Genomic DNA, 13,107 nt, shown 5'->3' on the forward strand with positions numbered 1-13,107 from the left:
CTTTGTTGTGTGATGTCCCATACACTGAACACAGGTTATCTCCCCCTCCCTGTAGTATGGAACGTTCCACATCACATGCCTCTTATCCCTACTGCTCCCTGCTCTTTCCCTTTCCTCTTTGGTGGGATTGTGTTTCCCATGCTAGGCAGCAGATAGTGCAGAGTATAGCAGAAGAACAGCAGAGCTGTCTCATTAGCAGAGAGTGAGTAATTACAGGACTCCCCTCTACAGAGAAGTTGTAATCTTCTCAAACAAGGCGGATTATTGACTCAAGGGTTGTGGAAAGAGTGGATAAGGAACACACGGCCCTTCTGTCTTGAGTGTAAGAACTGTCACCACACTGGGAGGCCCATTTTAATCTTTGCTATCGGGCCCCTTCTCTTCTGGACTTTATATCATGACATGAATTGTGCAGTGTTTGCAGATATAGCAGAGCTGAGAGCCTGACCTCTCTCTACGGCAACCACTGGATCATGGTGGAGCATACGTGGATTTATTTGGAAAAGATAATAATTGCACTAACACAGAATACAGCGCATTTTCACAATTGAATGACGGTTCTGGCTATACACTGGTTAGCGATGTCTGACAACAAGATTCCTGACTGCATTGACAACCAGCAGAATTGCAAATCCAGCTCTGGAGTATAAAACAGGATGTAACTGAATCAGTACAAGATATTTACAAACGTTTCCAAAAGGGATGTAAAATGGTGTTCAGAAGTGGACGTACAGTGTCACCCCTCCCCCAACCGTCCCAGCTTGGTATATAACGTCCACTATTTTCACCTTAAACTCCAAAGTCAATAGTTGAGACCGGAGGTGGCAAATCTTTTTGACAGTTTACCAAAATTCACAATAATTTTTCTGGGAAGTGCTAAGGTACCAATAATTTTTGGGCTTCATTACGTCAGATAATTGCGGTGGATTGTGACATAATTGTGGTTGCAATTTAACTGCAATTCCTTTGAGGAAAAAAGTTGTGAACCCTGCGACTATCGCAAAAACCTTTACACCATTTTACCACAATTCTAATGCGAATGTCCATAACGGACTGTTCACATCAGCGTCGGGCTTCTGTTCATTGGTTCCGAATAAATTTTCTGTCGGAGGAACCGATGAATGGAAAGCCGAATGGAAACCATAACTTCCGTTTGCATTGCCATTGATTTTAATGGTCGTGCTTTAGTTGCAGTTTGTTTCAGTTCCGTAAAGTTTTTTTTTTTTGCCGAGACAATAGCGTAGTCGACTACACTATTGTTTCCGCAAAAAAACAAACCTGAAAATTTACAGAACGGAAACCCACTGCAACAGAAGCACGACCATTGAAATAAATTGTATTACCGACAATAGCTGTGGTTTTCATTCAGTTTACGTATATTGGCTCCTTCAATGTAAAGGACGTACGGAACCAAAGAACGGAAGCCCGACGCTGATGTGAACAAGCCCTAATATTGACAGCCTCAAGACCCCCTCGGACAATGACAAACAGTGACAAAAGCTGGACCCCTAATAACCTCGACAGACACTGGACCCCCAATAATAGTAACAAACACAAGACCCCTAATAAGTGACAAACATGCCACCCAATAACAGTGACCGCACAGGGCCCCCATTAACAGCGACAGACACAAGACCCCCAATAACAGCAACAGCCACAGGGCCCCCATTAACAGTGACAGACAAGACCCCCAATAACCGTGACAGACACAAGACCCCCAATAACTGTGACCGGCACCCATTATACCCCCATAACAGTGACAGACACCATGATGAAGAATACCTTGAGCAGTGAAACGCAGTGACCCCTCATCCTACTGAAGATCTCGTTTGCCAGGAATATTTCCAGCTGTGGTGTAGACGGACGGCTCACTGTAATGTGTGGATGTATCGCCAAGGGGGATCTGCACTGCCAAAAAATGTGTCCGAAAAAACGGGCGCTAACAATAGCGAAGGGGAAAAGTAATGGAGCATTCCTTATATGATTGTACTATTCTGTGATGGAAACATTCGCCTCGGTCCTTCATCCGTTCTCACTGCTGTTTTTGAGTGTGCGGTGGATGTGGTCGTGGGGTGCCCATCAGCCAACGTGTTTACATTACAAATTTGCCCGCTCATCCATATTAGAACTATAGGGCCCCTTTAACTGAAGATTGAATGGGATCTACTGCTGTGTATAAGTGACAAGTCCACTATCAGATCCTAAGAACGTCTGGCAAATGAAGAGATCCTCTTATCAGCTCCTCTGTATTCGGTCCGTTGACTTATTCTATTTCTGTGTAGCCATAACAGATTGTCTTTTACTTGGTTGTGTTTTTGAGCTTTACTGCAGACATCGCATATCTGAACCCTTTGTATTACATATAATATTTGGGAGGTCTTGGGTTCTTCGGTTAGTGATGTTCTTCTAGAAACCTTTTCCTGTTTTGTTTCTGTAACTTCAGGTTCTTTTTACAATGTGATGGAGGGGCGAGAGCCCTCGACCAGACCTACCCGTACCACTCCTGCCAGCCCGAGAGTGAATCCGGCACTGGTGAAACGCCCTCGCTTCCAGACTCTGGCGCGTTTTTGGGAGGGTCAAGATGTTTTAGCTCGTTGGACAGATGGACTCCTTTATCTAGGCATCATCAAAAAGGTAAATGTTAATATTAGTGTTTACAATGCAGAATGTGGGTGGGACTAAAGTGTGATTGACATCTGTGCTCTCAGGTTCTGCTATACCACAGTCCGGTGCTGGGGGATCGCCGCACCTCCTTCAGCAGTGAAAAACATATCTGTCACAGTAATGCCGTGTATAGTAGATTAGATGAGATATTTCAGAGAAGACGACGATGATAGTGTTGCACGCTATGTACAGTAATCACCCAAAACAGCAGCAGCAGTGGGTGGGGAGACCTATAGGATGAAACAAACGGAGAGATTTATCAATGCATTTATACGAATTAAACAATATGGCATTCAATATAAAGCCCCTGCACCACTTTTAAAGAGAAAAAGTCTGAAAAAGTGGACGGGGCTTCACAGCTGCGCTCCGAATGGTACACTACTGGACGGCTCAAAGTCCCCAATGTACATTAGTAGATTTCGTTATGATTGCTGTCTGTTACAATGAACCAAAGGATCACTTCTAACTGCAGAGGGGAAACAGAGAGGGTTCCAAAATCAATGGGTGACCAGAAAGATCTTTGCAATCATTGTATAGATATATATGAGTTGTAGGTGTCATGGATTGCCTTCCATATACTTTATATCTACCCTGCTATTCTCCCTTCTCTGGTCCACGAGCAGGTGGACAGTGCGCAGGAGACGTGTTTAGTTCGCTTTGAGGATAATTCCCAGTTCTCCGTGCTCTGGAAGGACATCTTCCCCCGTAAGAATCACATTCATTCCCTTATTAATGATTGATGGCCGATTCCCGTGTCCTGCCTGGATGCTGAGATGTCCCATTTTTCATTCCCTCAGCTGCTGTGCCCGGAAAGGAGCAGTTGTGCTGTGTCTGCAACTCACAAGCGTGTACCCCCGACAATAAGCTTGTACATTGTGTTAAGTGTAAGCACGGTAAGTGAGGACGACCTGATTGTCACATATATTTACATGGTTATGACTAAACTACTGGAACTGAGCTCTGCCCCCTGTCTCGCAGCTTATCATCAGGAATGCCATGTGCCCAGCGTGCCATGCGATACAGATAGTGCAGGGAGCTCATGGATGTGCAGACAATGTGTCTTTGCGGTGGCTACCAAGGTAAGTGTTGTCCTGCATCTTCCTGCCATTCTCACCACGATTCCTGCCTTTCAGCTTTATTGTCTGTCATTCTTGCAGAGAGGTGGCGCGCTCAAGAAGGGCCCCTACGCACGCTCCATGCTGCAGATGAAGCTGTCTTTGCCCTATCAACTGAAGTCTTTAGAGTGGGAACCACTGCACCTAACCAATAAACAGCAGTGTTACTGCTACTGCGGGGGGCCTGGAGAGTAAGTATGGCGTAAGTAAGAAATGATGGGGGGTGGTATCCAAAGGGATAGGGTGGGCAGTTAGATCGGGTGAGTCCAGCAAAGTAAGTATGACACGCGAACATAGGGACGGTGCATTAGGAGGGCATGATCCCATGTACACATCGATATATACACACACATCTCTGCCCCCGCAGATGGAACATGAAGATGCTTCAGTGCTGTCGCTGCCTCCAGTGGTTTCATGAAGCTTGTACGCAGTGTCTGAGCAAACCTCTTTTATACGGAGACAGGTGAGTATGAAGTCATGGGGGTTCATGGGGCATTGAGGGGAAAGCTGGAAGATGGAAATGCAGCTTTTTTCTGACCCTCATCAGGCCAATCATTTCTACTGTGTATAGGGACAGCTCAAATGTCGGAGGAAACAAAGATCAGACCAGTTGAATTGTACCTTTGTATTACCTAAAGATAAGCGGTGACAGGGGTGTCTGGCAGCCACTTATCTTCCTATTGATATAACATGCATGTTTATGTGGAAGTCAGGGAACATTCTGTCCTATATGTTTGGTGGGTGTTCACCTTTACACACCTTACCTTGATAAGTGTTACCTAAACAGTAAATGGGGCAGAAACATGGAGCGTTCTGTGATCTGCGGGAAAGCAGAGCTGTGAGCTGCCAGTGTATGCAGAAGGTTATAATTGTCTGCTGAAGACTCAGATCACTGATCTCCAACCTGTGGTTCTCCTACACATCCCATCATGGGACTTGTAGTTTTGCATAAGCTGCAGAACCACCGGCTGGAGATCTCTGCTCTAAACAATATCTCCTGCTCCTGATTTCTACCGTGTAGACAGTGAAATGTGGAAGTGCGAAATGAACACTAAGGGTATGTTCACACGTGCAAAAAGAAGTGGCTGAAAATGACGGCGCTGTTTTTAAGGGAAAACAGGCTTTGATTTCCAGGCGTTTTTTAAGCTGAACATGAAGCTTTTTTTGAAGCCTTTTTCATCGTGTCAAATTGGCTCCAAAAACGCCTCATAAAGTGACATGCTGCTGCTTTTTACGAGGTATTTTTTTTAAATTCTGCAGCGTAAAAATATGTCTCGTGAACAGCACAGTGTATTTCCCATTGAATTTAATGGGAATCTGTTTGTAGGCGTTTACATGCAGAAAAAGCTACGTGTGAATATACCCTAATAGCCATAAAGAAGCCGGGATAGGAGAGAGGACGCACGGGTGGGAATAGACATATATTGCTGGTGTTTTATTCTCCGCTGTCTGAATAATTCTCACTTTCATGTGTCAGGTTTTATGTCTTTGAGTGCTCGGTCTGTACAAGAGGTCCAGAAAACGCCTGGAGACTTCCTCTGGGATGGTGAGTCTTTCATTGCTCTTCTTCAGTGCCAGATACATAGGGGGATGTGTGAAGGGCAAAACCGGTGACAATCAAAGGTGGCGGTAATCATGCGGTGGGAGAATGGGACGCAGAATACAAGCAGATTCCGTGCGAAAATTCCACTTTTGAACATACGCTTGTAAATACGAATTCCAGTCGTCAGTCATATTTTATTCTATAGGTGATTCTCAGGCAGATCGTTATTCTGATTGTTTGTCCCTTTTTCCTGCGCGGCGATCTACGTTATTATACCCAGAAGTCTACTTGATCGTCACTGACATCTTAGCTGTACCCATACTCTGGGATTCCTGTTAAATGTTCCCTTGGCCTAGAGTCTATTTTATTTACAATCAAATACTGTCTATTGTTCCCTTTTATCAGCCATTTCAGACTGGGAAGAGTCTGATTGTAGTATCCTTCAGTGGGATGGGTGACGGTGCAGAAAACTCCCTGCCCCCACAATCACTGCTTTATATCCCTAGCTCCAATGCTGAGAACCTCCACGAACATTTACCTACTTTATATTAAGACTTTTTTGTTTTTTTTGCAGCTGGTTTTATGTTTAAACTTTGCTTTATAGCAGCCCCTTTAAGTATTTTTTTTTACGCTAACAAGTAAGGTGATAATGTGTGTTTTCTCCGGCCTCGGTCACTTTCTATATGATCTGGTGGGCATATAATCAGACGTTTGTCTCTCACAGGGTGGATGTGTCGCACCTTGTCCTGTATCACCTCAGTATTTGTTGTAAGAAGAAATATTTTGATTTTGAACGGGAAATCTTGTCTTTTGTCAATGAGAACTGGGAGAGTCTACTACTGGGAGAAGTAAGTCACTGACGTTCCTATAATATTTCCTGAAGCTGGACGTAGACATGGGATTTCAGCTCTATCATTCCTACCAGATGGTTCCCTTGTTGAAATAAACATTCACACTTGGCAGGATCTGCCAGCTAAAAATGACATTCACATTGCTCCAAGATCCACATCTGCAGTAAGTGTGTGAGAGCGGATCTGTCATCAGACTACGTTACCCTGTATAAGGTCCGCATAGTGTGAGGACGGGTCTGCTCTGCTATTAGCCAAAACGGCACCAAATAATACCTTTGCTGAACACAACGGAGTCATGACAATCACTGTGAGGAGGACGGGGGGGGGGGGGCGCTCCCCTCATAAAGACACAAGGACTCCTAATTCTCTGCTCGCTACTATTCGCCAAACTGCACAAGGTTTTTGTGATGTTTTGGCAAGTTGGAGCGTGGATTTGTCCCCATACTATGCTGGCCTTATATAGGGTATCGTACGTAGTCTGCTGACTTATTCTCCAAAGTTCAGTCAATGTGTATTCATTCAAAACCTGGACGGGTGTGTCAAGCATGATATCTCATGAAGCTGCGGCCCGGCCTCCTCAGCCTCCCAGACTTTATTACATCCGCATGTTCCCTACGCTCCCATCTCATGTCCCTGTCAGGGTCCTCTTATTGTCAGCTACAGAGACACGTACCAAGAGAGGAACAAGTAGAGCAGCAATGGCCACGACTCCTCCACCAAACAGTGCAGGGAAATGTATATTACAATCTCTGCAGGAATCAATTGCGCTCACAACCTAAAAGAAAAACGCTTAGGCTCTGTTCACATCTGCCTCGGTGCCTCTAGTGAGATTCTGTCCGGTTTGATAGAAGAGGAGCGCTGCATGGTCTATTCTTCCTGTCAAAGCGACAAAACCTAGACCCTATTATAAGACCCTATTATAAGTCTATGCCGTCCATCAGGCGCCGGTGGTATCCGCACTACGCCGGATCTCTCACTGCTTCGTGGTTTACGTTATAATGATAAGATGTGAACAGAGCCTTATAAACACAGGTAAGACCCAGGATTTTCCAAAAACAAACATAACTCTTCTTTTTCATGACTATGATCTTATGATGAGTTGTGCTAAATTTCACGTTTATTAAAATGGTGGTTTTCGGAGAATACAGCTACGAGGGGTTAAACAAGCTGATGTAAAAATGGTGATGACTTATATTGGCGTTATTATACAAATATATAACAAGACGTGACCTTCAGCTTACAGATACCCCTCGCTCGGACAGGTACTCCCATCTGCTTCACGCATTGACGGCTGAGAAAGACAGGTAAGAATCTCCGTTTTTGGAGTCGATTATTATTTAGTATAAAGTTATTTCTGAAGATCTCTTTTTCTATTCTTTTTGATGGAGAACATTTTTTGAACTGTAGGAATTGTACGATAGCTGGGGCTGAATTATCCTCCTGCTTGCACCATGTGTAGCTCCGTTCAGCCCATCAACATTGCACTGTCATTATCTGCAGACCATAACAGGGGTCACGTTCAGTTTACAGTTTTTAAATTGTAGATTTTGACCGGTTAAGTCGATGGTTGTGTGGAAATATTACGCGAGCGTTCGCAACGTCTAACACCTGACAGGTTTCTTTTTATCTAATCTGTACGGCAAGATTACGTTTGTCATGAGATAACGTTTTTTCCCTGCTCCTAGGTTTATCTCTGGGAAGGAGATTAAGAAGAAGAAGTGTCTGTTTGGACTCCAGAGTCGCGTTCCCCCTCCCGCCCCACAGACGACAGTGACTGAACTGAGACTACAGGAGACAGACGTGAGAGGCTCCACTCCTTGTGTAAGGTGAGGGACCCTGACCTGCTTGCTGATCTGGTACTCCATGTAATACTCGTATCAAACATGTGTCTATATATCATGCTGCATTCCGTGTTTCCCTTCCCCTCCGCAGCGAGCGGATATAAAGATCTCTTGCAGTTCCCTTTTAGGGAGGATGGGGGTCCTGAGAAGCCCCTCACCCACATCAAAGACACCAAACATAGAGAAACGGACACGCAAGGAGAGACAGAAGCTGCAGAGAGCTCTTACCCAGGTAATTGGGAGGGGTGTAATCTGCTTGGCAGGTAATAGATGTGCCGTAAGACCTACATGTCATCTGTGTTCATTTCAGGATGTGGTACAAAATCCATTTAGTTCTAGTCAGGAGTACATGGGATACCGTGGTAGCGCCTACAATTTCCGACGCACTGGAGCGCGCTGCCTGCAGAGGTAAGTGGTGCACCCTAAAAAAATAAGATTACCTGTACTATATGTGGGATGTACATGTATCCTTGTCAGCAGGATGATCTTGTAGGTAACATTTGAAATACATTAGGTAATACAGGGTCAACAAAAAAGTCCTCAAATCCCTATACTAGAATATAACATTTATCATCTGATTGTACGCCTGTATATACATAGGAAGCTGTACATCCTTAAAGGCTATGGACACATTTGACAAGGAAAATAAATGATTGTTACATATTTTACTGGTTCCCTGGAGTTTAAATGTTTTAGGCTCAGACTTTTTTCTTGTGTCCCTCCCAGTCATACATGCTGGATGTGAATTCTGTGACTCCCGGATGTTGCTGCCATCACTAGCTCTTATGTGTGGGCACAGCTTCATTCCTGTACTGCTTTCTCCTTTTGTAGATATAAATACAGCCCTTGTATATTCTCCACTTAAATGTGCAGATACTGATGCTTATGAGTGTGTGATTTCCCTCCCTGCAGATTCTGCGTCTGAGCTCTCCTCCTCTCTACATTATCATTTAGACTACAGACTCTATCAGGGGTGCTCTACTTGCTCTTTATCTTTTTATTCAGCCTTCTCTGCTATATACAACCTCCTCTCCTCCTCCTTCCTGATATCTCTCACTCACAATTACTTACACTGTGCTAGTTTGAGAGAATGGAAGGGGAGAGCAGAGAGAGCAGGGTCTCAGTAATGCAGATAGATGAGATCAGCCCTAAACCCCACAGCAACAAGGAGGAGTGTGCTGTGGGATCGATGTCAGAAGCTGCAGCACAGCCAGCTATGTACAGGAGCTGCACATAGGAAGCAAATTAAGAAGAAAAAATAATCTGTTCAAATGCACGCAGACTTGCAGCCATTTTTTTCTTTATTTCTCCAGTTTTCAAAAATTAAAAAGCTGTGCAAATAGTCTCCATTAAAATGAATTGTTTTGTGTCCACAGCTCTTTTGCCAACCTATGTGTCTCCATGGTTACAGACTACAAACAAACCATATGTACTCTGATCCTGCAGTTATGTGTTACTCCCTTTGCCTCCTCTCCTTGATAGCCTTAAGACAGAGGGGGGGATGATCACATGACTGGAGGATCAGACTACACAGGGTTTGTTTGTAGTCTGTAACCATGGATACACATAGGTCTGCATAGGAGCTGTATACACAAACCGGTAGGATATGTATAATCACGACTATTTGCACAGTTGCTTTATTTTTTAAATGTAGATGGCTAACCATGAAGGCCGGCTGTAGATCTTACACAAATAGTGTGATTTCTTATTTTCTCTGTTCTATTTCTTAACCCTTTCACGCCGCAGCCCTTTTTCAGATTTTCATTTTAGTTTTTTCCTCCCCACCTTCCAAAAGCCATAACGCCTTTATTATTATATATTATAACTTTTTTATTTTTCCGTCGATTAAGTGATATAACGGCTTATTTTTTGCGGGATAAGCTGTAGTTTTTAATAATACCGTTTTGGTGTAAATGTGACGGTTTGATCACTTTTTATTTCATTTTTTGTGGGAGATTAGGTGAACAAAAAATAGAGATTCTGTTGTTTACAATTATTATTTTTTACGGCATTCACCGTGCGGGTTAAATAATGATATATTGTGATAGTTCAGACTTTTACGGACGCGGCGATACCAATTATGTTTATTTAATTTTTTACTATGCTCTAGGGGGAAAATGGGAAAAGAGGGGCTTTTTGAACTTTAAATTTTTATTTTTAATTTTTTTTACACACAAAAAAACTTTATTTAACTAATTTTTACTTTTTTTATTAGTCCCCCTAGGGGACTCAACCAGCGATTGAAAGATCGCTTGCACGATATACTGCAATACTAATGTATTGCAGTATATCGCGATTCTGACAGTCTCCTATGAAGCCCTATGAGCTTCATAGGAGTACAAAGATGGCGGACCTGGGGGACTTCGTCAGGCCCCCAGGCAGCCGTGCCAACCAACGGCTCCCCCCGATCTCGCCGCGGGGGGGCCGTTGGGACGTTACACGGGGTCGCCCCCCTTTTTTTAGTAATTTAAATGCCACGATCTCTATTGAAAGCGGCATTTAACGGGTTAAACAAGCGGGATCGCGCTAAAACGGGATCCCGCTCGTAACCCGGAAGTGTCGGCTGTAACACACAGCCGACACACTCGCTCTATGGAGCGGACTCAGCCCGTGAGCCCGCTCCATATTCCCCCACCCGGCGTGCGCCGTATATATACGGCGGATGTCGGGAAGGGGTTAAATACAAATTCACACGATGGTGGCAGAAATGACAGGATTGGAATCTGCAGCCAAGATCTCACCAAGGAGTAAGCGAATGAGTTACTTGGAAACTCTGCTGGTGAGATAATAGCAGGAAGGGAGGAAACAGACCACGAACGATATATCTGTGGAGGGAAGGAGATCAGTAGCTGCTGGACACATCTCTGGTGCCGCTTATCCTAGGAAAAACCTTTGTAAAGGCTGATGTCGGTGGACAGCTTGTATGTCCCCATAGACGTGAGGCTGTCGGAGTAGTCGCATGTCTATTGTCGCCTGTAGAACGGCTCCTACTCGCTTTTTTGCTGACCTTGTTTTCGTCATGCTACAAATCTCACTGCAGCAAATATTTTGGTATAAACCCCTGAATGAAAGGAGGAAACAGACGACATATCCTGTAACTAAAAGAACGAAACACTGGACATTTTATGCATCTAATAATCTTCTTGTATTTGCAGCCCTCCAATTAGGATGTTCGCCTCTTTCCACCCATCATCAAACACCTCGGGGACTGTGGCGGCTTCTCTGCAATCCAGGTTTGTCTTCTCAGTTGTTATTGAAAGTGCAGAGAGTTGTGGACTGGGAGGTTAATGATGGGAAGACCCCTTAGAGCCGGCTTTCTTTCTCCGCTATTAGCGCGTACGGCCTTCATTTATTGTTATTCAGTTTACACCTGATTTTGGCAGCCATTACAAAAGTTGAAAAGACGCTTTTAAAATTGCGTCAAATTCGTGACATCTTGTTTTTTTCACGCCAAGTGAGAAAAGTGTCAAGCTGTCAATGTACTTTTTGACTGATTTATCAAAGGCAAAGGTTGCAAAAAAAATAAATATTAGTGGCGCAAATGTCCGACTGCTCATAGCAGGTCTGAAAAGAAATGGGCTCCGCTGCGCTGCCAGACACCGCTACACGGGCACTGCAGGGAAGGGGCGACCCAACCAATCATATCCTGAAAATAAAGAAAACCTTTACCCCTCTGATAAGCGGAGGACGTGCCTGATACTGAATGAACGCCAGCGGTCCCTCTAGTCCCATGCGCTGCCGTAATCCAACCACACGGTGACACTTGCAATATTTGTAGCCTCCCGGGCGAATATGAAGCCTGAACTAAGAATTTCAAATTCAACAATTTACTCATCACTTGACCCCACGATGAGGAGAAAGCTCGTGACTCTCTATTGAAACCTGCGTTTTCCTTCTGGGCACATGGACATTATAGACGGTCCCCCCTACAAATCTCTCTGTAGCAAATGTTTTCTACAGACGTCTCTCCCCGGTGCAGCGATAAGACGTGGGTGACGCTGTAATAGGTGAGACACTGATGGTTCTGTGTGTTTTATCTTCCAGTGAGGTGTCTCCTGCGGTTTTGGAAGTGTCCCCTCTGGTCCCTGAGGTGGTGGAGCCGTCAATCCCTGTTCCTGAACCTTCCTCTCCAAACAATCCCAGGTCTTCTCCTGCCGACCCTCCATCCTCATCCTCCTCAGATGGCTGTGAGTGGTCGGGGTCGCCAGAGCAGGGCACGAAGTTGCTTGCCCGGAGGGTCACTCCAGAGGGGTCTATTGAATATTTGGTGGAAAGGGAAGAAGGGGAGATCTTCTGATTGGTCGGTATGATGGAAGTCTGGAAAGATCTGGCGCTCTGCTCCTCGTCCGTCACGTGCTACCTGCGGAGAGGCCATGATCTTGGCTTATTGTACATACAGTTCTCCAAGGCTAATCCTGAACTCTCTGGACCCGCGTGTACATAGCGCTGCTTGTGATTCTTGTCCTGTCACGTGTTTATACAGTCAGCTCGCTGAGGCTGCGTCACATTACACATGGACAGATTGATGACAGGAAGGAAATCCGATTTCTTTTTTTTTGTATATCATAATTTACTATGTGGGATTGAAGGTCCGATGTTCTGTCTGTTCTAGGCTCTGGTTTAAGATGGTGTCTGTTTGTTGAACAATTGCACAGGTTCTTGTCTATTAGAATCTTCATGAAAAATCACATACATGTCTGTCCAGGATTATTAAAAAAGTGATACGAGTTTTCCTGGTCTGTTACCGTGTATTACAGGAGGCAGCGAGCGTGCGTCTCACCTCTCCATGACGTATAGGAGGAGACGGAGTCATACATTGACCTCAGTAGATTATATCGCTATGTTTTTGCCGTTTTCTTATAGTAGAGTGCCCCCTAAAGAAGACCTCCGGGGTGGTTTTCTATATGTATTTGCTTTGTGCATTAAAGGGGTTTATTCCAAACTAAAGTTCTGACTGGGAAACCTGTTCTCTAACTTAAAGTGCAGCTAAATGTGTGACAAACTTCTAACATGTGATAGTGACATGTCAGACGTTTGGATTGGTGGGGGTCCGAGCACTGAGACCCCCACCAATCGCTAGAATGAAGCAGCTG

At 44.5% G+C, this 13,107-nt stretch overlaps 1 protein-coding gene across 4 annotated transcripts in view; it reads left to right on the forward strand.

The window, feature by feature from the left end:
• Window positions 1–12,741, forward strand: part of PHF1 (PHD finger protein 1) — a 16,509-nt gene extending 3,768 nt beyond the window's left edge. For 2 of the 4 annotated variants that reach the window (XM_075836522.1, XM_075836521.1), the window contains exons 2-15: window positions 2,444–2,633; window positions 3,275–3,369; window positions 3,462–3,557; window positions 3,643–3,743; window positions 3,822–3,970; window positions 4,147–4,242; window positions 5,257–5,325; window positions 6,047–6,170; window positions 7,410–7,477; window positions 7,859–7,999; window positions 8,132–8,246; window positions 8,325–8,422; window positions 11,170–11,247; window positions 12,059–12,741. In XM_075836522.1, coding sequence (XP_075692637.1) covers window positions 2,461–2,633; window positions 3,275–3,369; window positions 3,462–3,557; window positions 3,643–3,743; window positions 3,822–3,970; window positions 4,147–4,242; window positions 5,257–5,325; window positions 6,047–6,170; window positions 7,410–7,477; window positions 7,859–7,999; window positions 8,132–8,246; window positions 8,325–8,422; window positions 11,170–11,247; window positions 12,059–12,311 — 1,656 coding nt within the window. In that variant the 5' untranslated portion in view covers window positions 2,444–2,460 and the 3' untranslated portion in view covers window positions 12,312–12,741. Of the gene's footprint in view, window positions 1–2,443; window positions 2,635–3,274; window positions 3,370–3,461; window positions 3,558–3,642; window positions 3,744–3,821; window positions 3,971–4,146; window positions 4,243–5,256; window positions 5,326–6,046; window positions 6,171–7,409; window positions 7,478–7,858; window positions 8,000–8,131; window positions 8,247–8,324; window positions 8,423–11,169; window positions 11,248–12,058 lie in introns of all 4 variants that reach the window. The other 2 variants (XM_075836523.1, XM_075836524.1) reach the window with 2 other exon arrangements.
• Window positions 12,742–13,107: the final 366 nt, after the last annotated feature.

This window comes from Rhinoderma darwinii, chromosome 8 (assembly GCF_050947455.1).
Source record: "Rhinoderma darwinii isolate aRhiDar2 chromosome 8, aRhiDar2.hap1, whole genome shotgun sequence".
NCBI lineage: Eukaryota > Metazoa > Chordata > Amphibia > Anura > Rhinodermatidae > Rhinoderma > Rhinoderma darwinii.